The following is a 19281-nucleotide window of genomic DNA, read 5'->3' on the forward strand; positions in this document are numbered from 1 at the left end:
GAAATTTTGAAAGCTGAGGTAAGACTTAATGGGGTCAAATAAGGATTGAATTCACTTCCTGGTTCTGGCTGTCAAAGGATAAGGGTGCAGACAAAGGCAATACAGAAGATAACTACAAAGTTGATAACATTTTATTTATAAAAAAGATTTATGTGGCTTTAAAGTGCTTTTTACAAGTCTGCAAGGTTTTTTGCTATCAATATTCCGTATTTCAAAGGTTAAATTACTGCTTTCTCCAATCTATCTCCCTCTTGCCTAAGAAAAATAGCAAAGTCACACCAAACAGTTCTGGCGAGTAAAGCTAATGATCAGTCACTAGCCAAGGGGTTTTACCTCCTGGAAACAAGACATGACAAAACAAGAATATTTTCAATAAAGAATGGATCTGTTCATAAACGAACAATGACTGAAGGAGTATAAAAAGTAAAGCAGTGCTACGTTTCAACAGTAATAACTCTCTTTAATTTGCAGATTTGGCAGCATATCCTTTTTTCTGCTCTAACCCTCTACGCCCTAAAATCACTATGCATATTCTACATAGTGCTTCCCCTACATTGTCTATGGTACTAAGTAGGATAGTTTATTTAATGATCGTTTTTCATTCTCTCAACCTTGTGTTTGAATCAATGGTGATACAGTAATGAGAAATTGGATGCTAGTCAGCTGCAAGATCAAAAGGTTATTACTACTGGAACTTCACTGCAAATTTTTTTTCTGGGGGAGGGGGAAGGGACAACTAGACACTTAAGACTCCCAATTATCAGAAACATTGGCAAACCAAATTGGGAAATAAGAGGACTTGTTGCACCAAAAAGGAAATAAATCATACAATAAGACAATAATGTAACCTTGAATCATAACGTAACAATTACAATTTACTATATCAATAAACAAAAATAATAAACTCTTAAATTTGACTTGCAGTTCAAGCTTCTGCAAGCAGTCATCAAGCAGCCTTCACCTTTTAAGTGTTGGCCTACTGCATGTGAACCAACTTTCTTAACTAATTTATTGCAAACCCTCTGCTGTGTCCATCTCTACTTTGTATCCCTTGGCCCTTGGAAATACTTTCTCAGACATTAATTCTTAGCTCTATCTCAAAAGTTTTCTTTCCTCTAAAACAACAAGATGGTTTGACTGTAAGGGGACTGCTTGGCAAAGGCAATTGCGGGGTAAAACAAACCAGTTGACTATTTGACAAGACAAGACAACTGAACAGGTTCCAGTCACAATTCTATTTGCAAGACATGGAGAATTTTGGTGAGAATCTCTGTCCTGGCTAAAGAACAAAACAAGCTGCCCAGGTTCAAACTGGCTCAAATTCGTTTGTATAACAGTGGAAAGGAAATTACCAAAAGTACCATTCCGACAAATTATTATGAAGTTACAGTAATATCCAGGAGGCAGTCCATCAGAGCAACCTGTGATAATGAACTTTTGCCTACTGTGGGTCAAACCTAACCCTTTCACTCCCAACATCAAGGTATCAACTTTCTTCACGGCCTGCAATACATATCCTGTGATTTAAGTTGTGAGAATTTGACATCAGATCAAGTGATCACCTTTTGATATTTTTTGTCTTCTCATCACCTCCCTGCTTTGAATTGTATTGATATTGCAAGAAGAAATTCCTTTATACCTACTCCTGAGAGTGAAAGAGTTAAAAGGCCATTGATTGCAAACAGTAGCTCAACTGCATTCAAATTGTAATATTTCTTAACAGCATTTTATCCAAAATTTCTCAATAATAGTGACATTAAAAAAAAACTATGATTTTCCCATCAAATATTACACATCTGTAACTTTTCCTTAACCTTTTTGTAACAAATTATCATTGACAAAAGTATGGTATATTAGTACATGCTTGGGTTGTATTCTGCTCATATAAAAAGTTGATACAAAATCCATGAAATGAGGCTGTATGAAACTATTTCACATACCTCACACTTGTACAAAATTAATTTTAGGCCTTTGAAGATGGCACAAGAACCCACAATCTATCAATGATTGTTTTGTGCAAATTTTTCCAGTTATTGATTCTTACAGTATTCAAAAGTATGAAACCAGTACAAAACAATTCACTCATCTTCCCCATCTGACCATTCAGAACCTGTCTCACTTTCATCCTCGCTTGAGGAGTACTCCACTGCGATTCGACGAGCCAAGATTGTTGCCACATCCATGATGCCATTTGTGTCACTGTGCTGCTCTTTCTTTGCTTCCTGAACTTGAACTTTCCTAAGCTCCATACCTCTTCTGATAGCAGAGAGTAAGTCACTGCGACCATCAACTTGCTCCTTAGGGGGAAGGGGTGTGTCTCCACTTTGAACACTTATACTTGATTCTGAGGTTGTCAGTGAGTTTGAAGATGGTGAGACTGTTGGCTGTGACCCAACAGAAGACTGGGATGCAGCTTGCTTTAGAGATGGCATTCCTCCTGCGCCTGGCAAGGGAGGTGGCGGAGGAGGGGGAGGAGCAGCAGGAACACCTGGAGGTGGTGGTGGTGGTGGAATAGCACTTGCAGCAGGTACTGAATTAAGAGCTGGAGGAGGAGGGGGCCCACCCCCAATTGCTGGGACTGGTGGGGGAGGAGGTGCTACATTTGGACGGTTTATATTATTGCCAGTATACCGTCTAGACTGTCTCCGCTGAGCTGGAGAACCTGATTTTCCTGCTCCAACATCAGGACTGATAACATGATTGGGTGGTTCACCATCAGGGATGCCACCATTAGGCTGTTTAGAATACTCAGTGTTACGTCTTTCAGGCTTATGATTCTCTTCGATATTAGTAGTAGATGATGTTGGGGTGATGCCAGCATTTTTAAATTCCTCACCTTGTGCACAATAGACTCTCTTCTTCACAGCCTTGACAGGTCTTTTCTCGCTGGTTCCAGCCCTCACCCGGCCAGCCCGCTAAAACAAAACAGATTCTTACTTAATAATGCCTGGAGGCCAAGGTCATGCTAAGATTATTAACGCTTATTCATGCTTTTATCACTAGTCGTTTAGACTATTGTAATGGATTTTTGTATGGCCTTCCTAAGTCGCAAATAGCCAAATTGCAACGTGTACAGAATGCTGCAGCTAGACTTGTACTGAGTTTAAGTATTCGCATATTTCTCCTGTGCTTTGTCAACTTCACTGGTTACCATTACAACATCGTGTTCATTTTAAGATCATAATTTTAACATTTAAAGCTATTCATGGATGGGCGCCTAGGTATATCATTGAACTAATTAACATCAAGCCTAGGTCTGTATATAATCTTAGATAAAATCAAAGTTCATTACTTGACCCTCCTAAGGGGAAAATGCTTGCCACGTTGGGGACAGATCATTCTCTGCTGCTGCCCAGTACTTATGGAATGCTCTGCCAGCTGAATTACATGATATTCAATCATTTTCCATTTTTAAATGTAAGCTGAAAACTTATTTATTTCGTGCAGCTTTCTCAAAGTACCCTGTCTGACAAATACTTTTATTAGTATTACTAATTAAGTTCCTTATTAAGATCCTTATTCCTAATTAAGATCCTTATTATGGATATTCCATATTATTCTTCTTTTTAACATACATTGTTAATATTAATGTACATGTAATTAGTTTTATAAATTTGAATTTATTGTAGTATTCTAAGTTGTTAAGCGCTGTTGATCATTGAATGAAAAAAGCGCTCTAGAAGTTATTATTAAATTATTATTAAATTAAAACACCAGTAAGTCAGAGCTTACACATTTATTAGCATCAGTTTCTGTGTCCCAGGTTACAGGTAAAGTAAGGTCACCCCAACACAGGAAATTCATTAAGTTTCACTTTTAAAGATTCCCTATTTTAAAGATTTCCCCTTTTAAAGATTCCCTTTTTTAAAAATCCTCACTTTTAAAGATTCTCCATTCTAAAGATTCCCCATTCCCCATTTACCCATTTCCCCATTTACCCTTTTCCCCATTTCCCATTCCCTGTTTGAAGATAGACACTGTGTCCCTGCTCAAAACCTTGTTAATAAAGTACAAATTGGTTGTTCTTTTGACATATTTTCTTATTCATCATAGAACAAGTTTCATGGCCCAGGTTTTTCTTACTTTGGAATGGATATTTGTGTGTAGGTGTCACACAATCCTATTTAAAATACATGCAACCTACGAATATCATACGTTGTTATTGTTTTCAATATTTACACTTCATTCAATGAAATGATTGCAATTTATCCACATTTTTTATTTTTGCTAATATTATCTGCAATAATTAAGTCTCGTCAACAGGATAAAAAGGATCAAATTATCATTGAATGCTTAGATGAAAGTTTCAGAGGTAACATAATAATAATAATAATAATAATAATAATAATAATAATTTTATCAATTTCTATGGCGTATTTACCATGTAATGATCTAATGCGCTTTACAACACTGTGTGGGGCACTTTTTCAGACTGCCAGTGGCAGTTTACAATCAACAGAGGAGAAATTTTACAGGCGCCCCCTTTCCCCAATTCCCAGTAAACAGGCCAGACCACCTCACAGTAATATTGTGATGTGGGTTCTTTAACATCCCCTGCCTAACCAAATTAACTAATCGACAGATGTAAGAGACGGGACCTCCGGCTTTGCGTCTTATCTGAGAAGACGAAGCAATGTGAGTGAAGCGTCTTGCTTAAGGACACAATGTCAAGCCCCAGCCAGGACTTGAACCCAGGTCGTCTGACCCAGAATCCAGCACACTGACCACTGGACTACTCACGACTGTTTGTGTTTGTTTACATTTTTATCAGTTGGTTGATTATTCTGTGATTCAAGAAAACTGCTGGCGCTTTTACACTCAAAGTTCATGTGTTCTAAAATGAAGTTTTGTAGAGGTAAATATAAATTTAACTAAAGCATGCTTTATTCAATGTCATCAACACTAACACGTGGCTTGGCTAAAGCTCAAGTCTTGCCCCATATGAAAATATGGAGAGATAATAGCAAGTGTCAAATACTTTGTCTGTCACTATTATTTCACATGCAATAAGTAAATAGTTTTCTTGATACCTCTACAAGTTTTTTGAGTGTCTTGATCTTTGATTCTCAATCCTCTATACTCAATACTCGATACTTTAGTCTTGAATTTCTACCCCAATCTGTCTATTGAAAAGGTTACTAAGTTTAAAAGCAGTGGACAAAGTAGAAAAACCTACCCTTTTTTTCTTCTTTTTTTCTACTTCTTTTCTCATCTCTTCACACCACAGCTCAAAGAAGTATGTTGGATCAGTGTAAAACTTGAGAGCATCCTTTTTGTCGTCTCTGTAAGGATTCATATCTTGAAGTTTTGGAGGCTTGTCACAACCACTGTACCTCTCCTTCATTGCTGAAGGAAGAGTGCTGCTCGCCAGAACCTGTTGTTCTGTCACAATTGTACTCCTGAAAGCTTTGCGCAGGTTTATATCTTGTAAAGAAACTGAAATTGACAAAGAAATTAGAACAACTCAGGGAATTGCATAATCAACAGTACTAGTCTGACCTTTCAGGAAAGGGTCATTCATTTTGAAGATATAAGGCATAACTTTCCCTACAGTTCTAAAATAATCTTGATTTCAACATTATTTTCTGAGGGATTTGTGTTCAAAATCATTTCCTCATTGCATTCCATAAACTCGCACTAAATCCTATGGATTTCCAGCTTTCCCATAACTCATGTAAACCCGACATGATAAAAATTATTGGATGTTCAGGAAAATATTGTCTTATGACTTTACAATGCTTTAGGGTAACTTCTTGATAAAACCTATCATTGTTTTATAATTGTATAATTAACCAAAAGAAACAAAAGTTTTTCTAAACTATAACCCATCCAAACTCCTTTATTGCGATCATTGTTTTCAAGACTTTAAGTACAGACTGAAGCAATTAAACGTCCTTGTCAATCATACAACAACCGAGCAAACTGTGGGAAAGCTGTAACGTTCATTAGGGAAACAACTGCACTTTTAAAAACAATTAAACCATTTGACATATTTTGTGTTTGTGTCGAAAGGCAATCACTGTGACGAGGAATGACCGTAACGAGCTAGATGATCAGAAAACACGATTTTAAGCTTATGATTAAAAGATAAAGTTTTTCAAAGAAAATTTTCGTCAAGAAGAAAAATTTCACGATTCAAATCAGGGTGAACTTTCAATTTAGAATTTCGGTTTGTCCAACCAATACGAGAATGAGAATAGTGAACCTTAATTATTCATTGAATCAAGATAAAACTATCAAGTTTTATTCAGTGTAAGCTGGTAAAAAAGGTGATTCAAATAGTGTGAAATATGTATTCTCTAACAAGTAAGATAACGTAAGTTGCCGTCGTCCATCAAGAAAAGAATTCAACAAATCTGGCCGAGGAATTCAAAGTAGGTAATATGTTATTTTAGCACCCATAACCTTGATCACTTACTTTCTTCCACATTGGAGTCCAGTTGTGTCACCTTTATGGACAAATTCTGCATTCTTTCGTGAAGGGAGTTCGTTCTTTGGAAGATATTATTCATTTCTGCAAATAACTCTCCGAAAAGGTCCTCTGCATGTTTCGAAATGCTACTTAGTTGTCGCATGATTCCACATAACGTGTTTACAGACACCGCTTCCAATTCACTCTTTAACCCATCTTCTAACTTTCCACGACTTAATTCGATCGGATCTACCGATCGTTTTATCAACGGCATGGTTGATTACAAAATCAACCAACACCGTCCGATAGACTGCAAGATCCCAGTCTTTTTTCAAACTCCACTGGACGGTGACAATGCCCTAGCAGAAATTGAAATACTACGAAACAACTTCCACCCTCGCACAAACACCCAACATGGCGACTTCCTCCTGCCCAGGGTTCTTAGCGAGCCATGTGAAGATGTCGGCTAATCTTCGGAAAGCGATAAATTTTCCTATTTTGTACGAATGAGTTACGACAATTTTTAAAGAAGAAAAATCACCATTTTTTCTCTGGCTCAGTGATTCGGAGGGTTGCAAGACAAAGATTTGACCTGAAAAAAGAATGAAGCCCGAGAGCAGATAACTATAACGATAGTGTGAGGATGAAAACAAGAGTAGTGTTAAATATATATACCTTATTAACCAAGCGCGAGGGCCGTACTGGGAGAATATCGGCCCGAGGTCTTGACAGTACGGACCGAGCGCAGCGAGGTCCGTACAAAAAAGACCGAGGGCCGATATTCTTCCAGTACGGTCCCGAGCAAGCTTAGTTAATAAGAGATTTATTATACGACTGAAGTTCAAAGGGACACAAGAGCGGTGTCATTCGGGACCATTCGGGACTGTGCCCGGTCCAATACTTGGAGAATATTGACCGGCAATAGAGCATTTTGATTGGTTGATGTTAGCTAACCGGGAGGCAACCGCCTCCCGGTTAGCTCAATGGATAGAGCGCTGGACTGTTGTGCGGGAGGTCGAGGGTTCGAGCCCCGGCCGGACCAACACTCAGGGTCTTAAAATAATTGAGAAGAATTTGCTGCCTTTCTATAACCTCAAGAAATGGTTAGATATTCTAGTCTTCTCGGATAGGGACGAATAAATGGAGGTCCCGTCTCCTGCAGGGTTGGGGTAGGAGACGTTAATTTCCCACACACGAGATTACTGTGTGATGGATGTCCTCCCCTGGGGTGGGATGGGTGGGATATACAGGGCCGTTCTGAAAACCACTTCTGTGAGAACGCACCCTGTCTAAAGATTATTATCTATCTATCTATCTAGTTATTGGCCCTCTGACTGCCCGAGTCGTGTAATAAAGGCCTGTATAGCATTCGATCATATCTTTTATTGCATGTTAGACTACGCAATATAAGAAATAAACATTATAGCGTACGTAAAATCTTCAAGATTATGTATGGTGATCTATGGCCATGACAAACTGAAGGAGTGCCAACAATTTTCGAAAGGTGATGGTCTTTTTTTTTTTCACTTTAAGGTTGGGGAGTGCAGCTTATACTATTTTACGAAACGAAACGAAACGAAACCAGGCGAGACCGAACGAAACAAAAGGGATAATGCCAATATATTTTTTAATAAGGTAATGATAACTTTCACAAGGGTTTAGGAGTAATCGTTAATTAATAATAAGGATTTTGATTCGTTTCGCAAAGTGGTAATTAAGTACGTTTATACTGATTAGTAAACAATTAGTTGAGTTAGTGAACGCACGTGTTTGGATATCCTCTTATTTCGCTTTTCAATATATATACCCTGTTACGTTTCTAAGTACACAGAATCAGTTAGAGAATTTTGATCTATTTTCAGTTGACCTTTTGCTTTACATGGACCGTAAGAGAGCGTTTATTAAGTATATCCGACACAATCACAAATACCAACCAAAGACCTGTTGTCTGACACGAGAACGGCAACAGCGTTATAGCCCGTCCAGTGAAAATAGTCCATTTCGCAAAATAGTATTTGTTTTAATTTTACGACTTTGCAAAATTAATCTTATATGGTAAGTGAAAAGTGGTGATCAACATCTTTAATGCAATGTTTGAACGTATTTTTGTGAAACGAAAAGGAAGACATCGTTATTGAAGGGTGAAATAGTTAATTTCGCAAAATAGTACCTCTCGTGATTGCGAAATTGTTTCAATAAGGTTTAAGAAATAAGAGTAGGCCAAAATCCTGGGTAATATACTTATTTGTAATATTGAAATGCATTTTTGTGATATGAAAGGTTCCGCACCGAAGGGTTGAAAATGGTCGATTTCGCAAAATTAAACTCCTCTTAAATTACTACTTTGCAAAATAACTAAAAATCCTTAATATTAAGTAACGATTATTCCAAAATCCTTGTGAAAGTTCTCTTTACCTTGTGAGAAAATATATCGGGATTATCCCTGTGATTTCGTTCGATCTTGTATGGCTTCAACTTCGTTCCCAGGGTCTCTCATCTTCCCGCTCCTGGGAATGAAGTTGGTACAGATTTCGTTCCGTTTCGCGAAAATAGTATAAGCCGGGAGGGAGGGGTAGGTGCTGGGTTACTAGAACTACTTTAGACCCTTTGATCACCAGGAGTCACTAGTATCTAATTTCTCCTTATGATATCTATAAATATAAATAATATTAATATGATATCATATAAATATAAAAGAGAATGAAAGAAATGATCACCAATCAAAGAAGCTCTAAATTGTTAAAAAAAATTCTCCTCGTGGTGAATATGCATACTGATGTGATGGTGTAAAGGGTTAACCAAAGAGGAATGAATAGGGAAGGGGTCATAATGAAAAGTAAGCAGAAAAAAAAATTGGTTAAAACTTTACTAAGGGAGGTGTTGATTACATTTCTTTAGGGCAACAATTTCTTTGCTTTGTTCACTCAAGAATGAATTAATGACAACACAACTGAGTAAGTCAAGTTTTGTCCATTATTGGCTGATGGTTTATTGTTGTAAAAATATCAGTAATCTTTCCAAAAAAATTAATTAGAATTTGCAATTTATCATTTACATATTTCAGTAAAGGTTGTAATGTTTTGGGTGCTAAAAAGTGTCCAAAATAAATTAATTATTACAAATAGTTTCCCTATAAATTTTTTTTAAAATTATCAAATGTAACAAACTGCTAAGATGGACTTCAGCTCTGCTTTTTGTCAACTTTTACCTCCCTTTCACTCCCAAGATCTTAATAATTGGTCTCCTTGATGTCTGTCATATTTTTCTTTTATAATTTTTTTTTCTTATGACTTAATGTAATATGGAGCACATATTTCCCCCTGTGTTGATAGCTCTCTTTATTCCTATTTCCCATCTTCTTTACAATTTACAGATACTGTTAGGAAAAATTACCAGTAGATATTGTTCATCATTGGAGTGAAATGGTTAACCCAACACTGTGTAAGAATAATAAATTTGCTTTGTGCAATTAAATAGAAAAAAAATCTCAAATAAAAGTGAAAATAAAAAATTATTGAAAAAATTAAATAAATAATTAAATCAATTTCCATCTAACATGAACTGATTCCACATAAATATTGTATTCAGTGACTGCAGTAATAATATGCAGCTTTAAAAAAAATCAAAGCAATTAGCAAAAGAGTTGGTTAATCCCATTTTATTATTATTATCATTATCATTATTATTATTATTATTTATTACTATTATTATTATTATTATTATTATTTTTTAATCCCATTTTATCCTATACAATTAAATACTCTTTTGTTTATCAATTTCATTTCTGCTGGAAGTAGTGTCCATTTACTCCTTGGGCCAGCTGTAGGTGTGTGGAATGTATGACAAGTAGTCTGGACTGTAAAGGTTGTCTTTTACTAACTGTTCCTTGTCTGCAGGTTCAGGATGGATTGTTGCCATACCACTGGAATATGCAAGTTGCACCACTTCGACAGCCACTTTGGTGGATACCTCTCGAATTTCTTTCAGTGGAGGGAATAGGCAACCTTTCTCCAGCTGAGATGCTTCCACTTGATTGGCTAAGGACTGAGTTGAGAGATGAAAGGTTTGTTATGATATAATTATTTTGACTGACTCAAAAACAGGACAATTTTGGGACCAGAATTTACAGACATATTAATTTAAAATAAACAAATTTTAATTTCATTTTCAAATTAATTTTAATTGCAAAGGCACATCTAGAAGATGTGGCTCTTGTGCCACACTCCCCCCCCCCCCCCCACCACCTCAAATTTGACAACGGCAGAGTTTTGTAGAGAAGGAGGAGAGGGGAGTCAGTGTCACTATAGTTATTATATAATGTAGCAAAAGCTTATGACCAAGAATAGGTTATAAGCTTCTGTCTAAGTTGTTTGTATAGTTTACCATCAATATATGACTCACTGTTTAGTACATTGTTTTTGTTGTGCTATAAAATAGGTTCTATTGTTACTGATTACCTTCATTTGTTTTACATTATTGAAAGAAAGAATTGCATATAAATTGCCTGTGACCAATAAAAGTCACCTTCGACCTATAACAGGTGACCTGTCACCTATGACCCATCACCTGTGGCCTTTGTCCCCCACAAACTGGGACTTGCCTCTAAGACCTCCCACCAAGGGTGTCATCTGAATGGAACTTAAGCAGTGAATAACTTTTCATACAGGCAAATTTGGTTTATATCATTCTTACAGCAAGGACCACTCTCAAATTATAATAAGTGTACAAAACAATGTGTTCAGGTTAGTCACCTCTGCAGCAAGAAGGAACATGTCATCAGTCACATGTTGAGCTTTACAGGCAATCACAGCCAAGGCCACACCAGGAAATATATAGGCATTGTTTCCTTGGCCAGGTATAAAATGACGACCATCTGGAAGAGTAACAGGAGCAAATGGGCTACCACTGGCAAACACAGCTTTGCCCTGGAAAAAAATATTAAATAACTAAATTTTAAAATAGACAGTAGGGATATTTAATCAGTTAAATTTTCTCCTCTTAATATTCCAGGTTTCTCTTTGGGGCCTCTCAAGAACCCCCTCCCTGGTTGAAAAAAAATCCCATCAACTTCCCCCCCTTCCTTTACCATCTGATGGGAAAAGGAAAATTTTTTTACATCTTCAATCACAAAATATATACTGAATATACTCAAATTTACATAAGAATATATTGATTCAAATCCCAGATTCAATAGCCCTGACTGCCAAAACTTCTAACAATTGTGCAAGGTCTTCTGGGTTTTTTAGGCAGATAGTTACAGGAATAACAGGCAACACTTAAAACAAGTATCAACCACAGTATGCCCTACCCGCTCAGTCAATGAACATGATCAAGGAAGCAGGCCAGTGGAAAAACTACTGAAACACTTTACCCCACATGTTTTGGGATCATCTGAACTGATCAATAAGTTACCTCCCCTTACTGAGGGTCTGACACAGCTTGTCACATCAAACATAATTTGATCTTACATTGGTCCAAGTATAAGCTTGTTCTGCTGTACACTCTGCTTTGGAGGTTGGATTGCTCAGAGCAAATATGATGGGCCGGTCATTAAAGGAAGCCATAGCCTTGACAATTTCTTCAGTGAATGCTCCAGCCACTGCTGCAACACCTGCAACAAGACAAGACAGACACACAAAAACATAAAATGTTACATTTAGTACCTTAAATATCAACTAATGAACTGCCTCTTAAATAAGGTCATTCTTAAGTCAACAGAATTTCAGTCAAATTTCATTCTTTCTTTAAAGAATAGACCAAACTGAATTAAACAGAAAAAGGTGCTTGCAAATTGTAATTACAGCAACCTTGTTTGTAATGCAAATTCAGATTGAATCAATTAATTTTGAAATCCTAATCAACAGATCAATAAGGGAATTAAGGTCAAAAATGAAAAACAAAATTTCACCACTGTTGACCTCAAATCCCCTACAACAAACTTGCCCGGGTAATTGGTTTCAGAGAGGACAATTTTAACTCATATTTAGTTCTTATTAATCGAGCGGGAAATCTGTATGGGAGAATCTTGACCTCGGTCGCCAGTACAGACCAAACACAGTGAGGTCTGTACCAGCGACTGAGGTCAAGATTCTCCCATACGGACCGACCTAGCTCGGTTAATAAGATGTTTATTATATGGCTGTGTCTTATATGCCAATTTTTATATTTTTTGTACCTTTTGCTCTAGACCGGTCTAGATGCTGGTCTAGATGGGAAAATCTAGACCGCTTTCAATATTGATTTCAGCCAATCAAATTCGTGAATTCAGTAGTTCCCAGTCCCTGTGAGACACAGCCATATAATAATGAGAAATATAATGTCAATATTGCAGGGGTTTCAATTAAAATCCGGTTACTGGTGGTCTACTGCATGGCTGTTTGCATGCCCTCTTACCACCATCCGTTTAGCGTTTGAGCGGGCTCTCTCATCTGGGTTTCACCTCACAGCACCTTACCACTCACAGCCGCTTATCAACCATCGGCACTTAATTCTGGTAAAAGTTATTGAAAAATTAACCCTTGATATCACAATCAAACTGTATACTAATAGATGACCTCACCAATTATGGCAGTTGGTTTGATGGTTTTGACAACTTCTGCAAGGGTGCTGATGTGATTTGTTTCATGGGCATACTTTAATTTTTCTTCATTTAATCCTCCAACTGCACGATCCTGAAAAACAAAGTTTCACAACTAATGACAAAACAACAAAACATGGAATTTGTTGAATTTCAACAATTATACATTTACCCCAGTTAAAGCACATGATCACACTACCAACAAGTGGTATACATAAGTTCCAAAAATATGATAACCATTACAGCATTACTATTTATACAACTAAAATAAAAAGTTTAGGATTCAGAGTATTCTCTGTTTTAAAAGTTAGTGACCTAATACACATGTACATTTGATGCACAAAAAACCAACTGATGCAATCTCAAGACTCCACTTATTATTTCTTTCAATTTCTAATCAAAAACATTTTTTTGCAAGACTCATGGTGCAAACGTATCTGCAAGTACAGCTTACATGATGGAGTTTGTCAGAGACAGTCCATAATAATGAAAAATCCTGAGGGTTACCTACAAGAGACTAACAACCCCTCCCATTTTGGTTCTGCCTTTTGTTGAGGATAATTTGACAGTGGAATAATTTTACTAAAAACTTCTTGTTCATAAATCTCACAGCAAGATGTCTGCTTACAATCATGAAATAAACATGCATGATCACTAACCTTAACAACCAGTCCTCTTGAATCTACCAGCCATATTCTCTTTTTTGCCTCCTCTTTAGATAATCCTGCCCTTAACATGGCTAGGACCAGCAAGTCAGCAATACCAATGGCAGCCTGTCAAAATATGACAAGCCAGCTCTTACAGTTCCACTCAAAAATGAACCAATGATGATAATGAATTGGAAAGTCAAGGTGCACACTCATAGAGGCAGCCACATTTGTTCTCAAAAGAGGAAACGATTGAGACTGGTGTGAGAAAGAACACTTTTGTCTTTCAAATAGGTAGGAGGGTGAAAAACACTTGTTTGATTATAAATCCTACCAACATATAGGAAATGACATAATTTGGATATATCAACAAAGTTGAAGTGGTAAATCGGCCACCGTTACGATTCCAAAAGCTGACGTTTCGAGCGTTAGCCCTTCGTCGGAGCCAATTTACTGCAACTTTGTAATTGATATATCCAAATTATTTCGTTACTCCCACCAACGCAGCCCCAAACAGTTTCTTTCGAAACTATCAGCCTTTATAGGAAATGACAACCTGTTCTGTGTCACTTCTTCAGTCCTTCCAAGGAGTGGTCAGCCAATCTGAGTCGAATATTATAATTATAAACACTTCTCTTTAACCTTTAAACCCCAAAAGAGACTAGCATCTACATCATCCCTGAATCAAAAATTAAGGTCATAATAATATACTTTTAGGTAATGATCACCAACCAAAGAAGCTCTTGATTGTGAAACAAATTCTCCGTGTCAACACCTTTGGAAATTCCTATAGAAACAGTATGGAGAATACGCACTCTGATGTTAAGGAATAAAGGGTTAACCCACCTCTCCTGCACCTTGAAAAAGAAACTTATGATCTGCAAGTTTGTTCTTGGTAATTCCCAATGCAGCAAGAATTCCAGCAACTGTGACAGATGCTGTTCCTGTAAACAAAAAGGCAGTGTGAATCAGTGTGCCAGTTTTAAACCTACTGATAGCTATGGATTTGACTGAACTACCTTGTGTGCCTGATACCAATGCTTAGTTGGTAAAAAGAATTATTGTCATACAGCAACATGTACATCCCGCTTATAATTGTAGGCTGGTGGAAAATTGAACTCAATAAAACAATTCCAATGAATGCAGTTTAATACCTTGTATATCATCATTGAAAGTGCATATCTTATTTCTGTACTTTTCCAAGAATCTGAAGGCATTGTGGTTTCCAAAATCTTCAAACTGGATTAAAACTGTCTCACCAAATCTATAGGGTACAAAAAAAAAGCACTACACCATGACCTCAAAAGAAATCTAAGGGATAATCTTACCCTTTTATGTTTACAAATACATGAAACTATAACCCAAGATTTTGGCCAAATCTGGTTGGCATAAATTAGAAAGTGGCCTAAGACAAGCAGACTTTTTTTGTTGAGTAATCTGATGCAACATTCTTTTCTAATGGTTAAGGCTAACAGAGATCTCATGTCCACTGAACAAATTTGAATTGGAGGGGATAAAGACCTATCTCCCTACAGTAAAAAAAAAAAACACATAACTGAATACTCAACAATTTTGGTTCCTGTTTACGTACCAGTATCCATCAGATTAGATTAAGCTGTGAATTTATTGTCTTATCATTGCATGGTCTTTAAAAAAATACAAACAAGTAAGATCAGAAATAAAATGGCAAGTTGAAACACTGGTTCTTTGTTACTATTATGATAGTAACCATGAAGATAAAACTGGATGAACTTACCGTGCAGTTGCAGCTCCAATGAATTCATCAATTAAATCATCATACCGTTGACCAGTCACACGTTTCTGGGGCACTCCAATATAAAGAGGATCATCCAGCAAAGCCTGCAAAATATGTCAAAGCTGTAAGTTTGAGAACAGAAAATTAAATTTTTTAGGCAGAGAGGAACTTAATTCATAAGCGTTGCATTGCTTTATCACATCATATCAAATTTTGTTTAAATAAAAGGAAACTATACTATAACAATACTCTCACAGGGTTGTGGACAAACACAGAGAAGGCAGAATCTGCCAGGAATGATCAAAGACAGTCATCAAAGGATGGAGAGGATAAACACAGATTATGAATAAACAAATGCAATGTATTGAAGACTAAATATTTTAGGAGGTATAAACCTTAGGTGACATACCTGATTATTAGTTCCAACGTCAATCATAACAGGAAGACACACTCCTGGGTCGATGCCACCACAAACTGTGTACAATGCTAGCTTACCAACAGGTATCCCCATTCCACAGCAACCTAGGTCACCCAGACCAAGTATGCGTTCCCCATCTGTCACCACTATGGCCTAAATGTTATTTGAGACAAATTTGAGAAAATACACCTTACTCTACTGAGCTATTAATAAATAAAAACTAGCTATGATTTTTTGAGTCATTGTTGATTCCCATTTGTTTGACAAAAATATTTTCTTTTCATTGTAACAATTGAATCTAATTCTCATGTTTGCCATACCTTCACATTTTCAACTGGCCAGTTTGCTAATAGTTTGTCAACATGGCCTTGGTCATTAATGGAAACAAACAGCCCTCTTGGTCTTCGAAATATCAAGCCATACTTCTGGCAAGCAAGCCCAACTGTTGGGGTATAAACAATTGGCATCAGTTCCTCTGTGTGTTCCATCAAGATTTTGAAGAATAAGGACTCATTTCTTTCTAGAAGTGCCATCAATTGAATATATCTTTCAAGATCATTAGCCTTTCTATGAAGCTCTCCATATATTCTTTGGACCTGAATTTCTTGGGTTGATGTGCATGGAGGAAGAAGACCATGAATTCCAAGGATTTGACGTTCTTGCAAGCTGAAAGCAGTTCCCTGTAATCAAAAGGCAAACCCTCAACTAAACCAATCAAAGGCACTTGACAATCCTACACTGGAATAACAGAACTACAACAGGCATCTGGTATCCCATCAAAGCCTGAATTTTCCAAGCTTCTCTTTTGCAAGTGCTTTAAAACCCTTTAACTCCCAAGAGTGGCCAAGACAGAATTTCTCCTTACAACATCAATACAAATATCAAGCAGACAAGTGTTGAGAATAAAGAAATCTACCAACAAGGGTATTTTTAGTTGATCCAATACCAAATTCTCCAAACTTACATGATAAGAATTGTATGGCAGACAGTAAGGAGAATTCCTAAGAAGATCTTGAGAGTGAAAGGGTTTTCATTGTAGCTAACTTGCCAAGACTACCTCTTTACTTAGTACATTTATTCATACAGACAGATCCATGAACCTCAAACTAGGTGAAATATTCCCCAAAATTTATTGTGGGGGAGGGGGTAGGGTTGGGCATAATTGGCCAAGTCTTTGAGAATCAAGAAATGTACAATCCTTTGATAATGAGACAAATTTGGAACCATGCTCCAAATATCTAGAGGACTCAAAGAGCTCAGATTGGCTTCTCTATTGATCTCTATGACAAACAGATTCAGTGATACTTGTTCATGAATATTTAAGAGAAGCTTCAAACTTTACCACGGTTTGATCTCAGAAGGTACATAATAATGACAGAAAAAGTAATTATGATTCATTTTTAATTTACAAAATTGAAAAAACCTTGAGATAAAAGAAAATTTGAGATATGAAAGCAAATTTATTCACCATGGACCAAACTATCTTGTATGCAAATTCCTCCTGAATACTATTTGAAACCATGAGTCACCAAATTCCCTAACCCCACAGTAAATAATGCAAAGTCACATGATAAATCATATCTAAAAAAAAAAATTGACTCACCAACTACACTCTTTATTCTTTGAAAATTATCTTGGAACATTGTAGATATACAATTTTGTCTTTACACGGTTTAATAAGAAAGTAGGGCATTGTAGGGGTATGTGAAAAATTTGCATAACAACAGCTTCAAAGGTCACCAAATAAATGTACAGTACAAAGCCAGAAAAAACAACGACTTTTCCTCCGTGTAAACTTATTGAAAAAAAAATATGACGTATAATGGATATTTCGTATGGCGTTTAAAACTGGAAAAGCTTCAAACTGAAAGATAATTCAGCGTAAGTCACATGCACTGTATCGTGTACATATCCTTATCGATATAGCCTCTGGTCGCGATCGCACACTTCTGCTCGGCATTGAACTGAGGTACATTTACTATATTGAGTCACCTTGTTTAGCCTTGCATCTCTCATGATATCTGTTCCTCTGATGGTGGGAATCTTGTTGACATGCCTTACCGCCGACATGGTTATTTCAGAGGTTTGAAGCACGGATAAAGCTTGCTTGTGTAGTTGACTAGCTCCGACCAAAGCGGACTCCTGTCTGTTGGTAAAAGCAGTCACGCCGAAAATTAGTGTAGTTAGATTGCATGACAAGACAAATATTGTACTGTGATTGACAAATAAATAAATAAATCACTTCATGACGAAAAGAACATTACGTATTAAGGAATAAAAAACAATGATTACAAAGGGGAATTAAAAACAAAAACCCTCCCGAAATAATACGATTGCGTTTATGTTATGATATAAAAACAATTGTTTTTTATAAAAAAAAAAAATCAAAAATACATTTAGCACACTAACTTTCCTATCGACATTTTCCGTAAAAGTGATCTACGAGCAAGACAAAAACATGGACTTTGCATAGCTTTAGAAATAAAAGAAAGGACTGCAAACAGTCTTCAATATAACGGACTTTTTCGCTGACATCATCCTGCAGAATGAAATATCGCACGTAAACAAACTGGAAAACGAAAGCATTAAGCATGATTTTTTTCGGCTGGGGGGGGGGGAGGTGGTAGCTACTAGCCACAAAAAATCTTTCCTGATCCAGAGAGCCTCGCGATCTCTCTCAGCTAGGCACTAAAATTCCTCACCTCCATCAGAATGCAGAGAAATAAATATAGTCGCAAAAAGACTTCTCGGAGTAATTCGAGACAGTTGCATAATCCCGATGAAATGCCTATGACTAATTTCTCGGTGGTTCAGCAAAATATTGTGCCCAAGTAAAATATATATAAATGTTATATAGTCAGTACATTTTTAAGTTCTACGTAAAGTTTTGCAACATACCCTGATTTTCCTTCTTCTTGTCCTTTACCCATGATAACAACTGAGAAATCTTACAAATATGACTTGATGTTCCACCCAACAAGACTGGGTGTTACAGTTATGAGACCGGACCAGTTGTTTCTAATTATTTACCTGCCGTGTTTATAAAAATATCCCCTCTTTCATACCAGGCACCTTCCGATTGCTTATCAACAAAACGCCCAACCAGCCGTCGCCGATGAAACTTCATTGTTTCGATTTCGATGTGTTTTCAATTATAAAAAAAGCGTTTTTCATTATCTTAGTATTTCAATTTGGGATAACCGCCAAGTATTGGATAACCAAATCGTGTTATTCCCATAACGATAACGTTTCTACATCGGACGTTCGGATGTGGTCAAGTGAAACAGCGGGCAATCAAATCCTTTTCGCTATCGAATGAGAGTGTAAATCTACTTTTAATCTGCGTGTGGAAATCTCAAAGTCCAAAAATTAAATCTCAAAGTTCATTGTCAAAGGGCGATCTACAAATGTGTGATTTTGTTTGGTACAATTTTTGCGTCCAAACTGGGGTGTCAGCCAGTTAAAGATTTC

At 36.8% G+C, this 19281-nt stretch overlaps 2 protein-coding genes across 4 annotated transcripts; both read right to left on the minus strand.

The window, feature by feature from the left end:
• Positions 1 to 113: 113 nt before the first annotated feature.
• Positions 114 to 6854, minus strand: LOC111334243 (actin-binding protein WASF3). Its single transcript, XM_022939939.2, has 3 exons — positions 6419 to 6854; positions 5177 to 5436; positions 114 to 2915 (listed from the first exon to the last, which is right to left on the minus strand). Exons 1-3 carry the CDS (start codon positions 6684 to 6686, stop codon positions 2079 to 2081), a joined length of 1365 nt encoding a protein of 454 aa, XP_022795674.2. The 5' UTR covers positions 6687 to 6854; the 3' UTR covers positions 114 to 2078.
• Positions 6855 to 9367: 2513 nt separating this feature from the next.
• Positions 9368 to 19086, minus strand: LOC111334973 (NADP-dependent malic enzyme). Of its 3 annotated transcripts, none has more exons than XM_022940794.2 (12): positions 18709 to 19086; positions 17803 to 17956; positions 16131 to 16490; positions 15802 to 15963; positions 15393 to 15496; positions 14791 to 14900; positions 14483 to 14580; positions 13649 to 13762; positions 12972 to 13083; positions 11881 to 12023; positions 11164 to 11337; positions 9368 to 10456 (listed from the first exon to the last, which is right to left on the minus strand). In XM_022940794.2, exons 1-12 carry the CDS (start codon positions 18738 to 18740, stop codon positions 10217 to 10219), a joined length of 1803 nt encoding a protein of 600 aa, XP_022796529.1. In that variant the 5' UTR covers positions 18741 to 19086; the 3' UTR covers positions 9368 to 10216. The 3 variants fall into 3 exon arrangements, with proteins under 3 accessions (XP_022796529.1, XP_022796538.1, XP_022796521.1); XM_022940803.2 differs by having other exon boundaries at positions 18841 to 19084; XM_022940786.2 differs by lacking the exon at positions 18709 to 19086 and adding an exon at positions 18220 to 18371.
• Positions 19087 to 19281: the final 195 nt, after the last annotated feature.

The sequence above is a fragment of the Stylophora pistillata genome, chromosome 8, assembly GCF_964205215.1.
Source record: "Stylophora pistillata chromosome 8, jaStyPist1.2, whole genome shotgun sequence".
NCBI lineage: Eukaryota > Metazoa > Cnidaria > Anthozoa > Scleractinia > Pocilloporidae > Stylophora > Stylophora pistillata.

Bases quoted from the DNA above. Each gene is read 5' to 3' on its own strand.
- LOC111334243 (XM_022939939.2), bottom strand. From the start codon at position 6,686: ATGCCGTTGATAAAACGATCGGTAGATCCGATCGAATTAAGTCGTGGA. The intron at 5,437-6,418 runs GTAAGTGATCAA...TGTCAATTTCAG, and splicing joins GGACTCCAATGTGGAAGAAA to TTTCTTTACAAGATATAAAC. The intron at 2,916-5,176 runs GTAGGTTTTTCT...GTTTTGTTTTAG, and splicing joins AAAAAAAGAAGAAAAAAAGG to CGGGCTGGCCGGGTGAGGGC.
- LOC111334973 (XM_022940786.2), bottom strand. From the start codon at position 18,281: ATGCAAAGTCCATGTTTTTGTCTTGCTCGTAGATCACTTTTACGGAAA. The intron at 16,491-17,802 runs GTGACTCAATAT...TTTTGATTACAG, and splicing joins GAGATGCAAGGCTAAACAAG to GGAACTGCTTTCAGCTTGCA. The intron at 15,964-16,130 runs GTATGGCAAACA...AATAACATTTAG, and splicing joins GGCCAGTTGAAAATGTGAAG to GCCATAGTGGTGACAGATGG.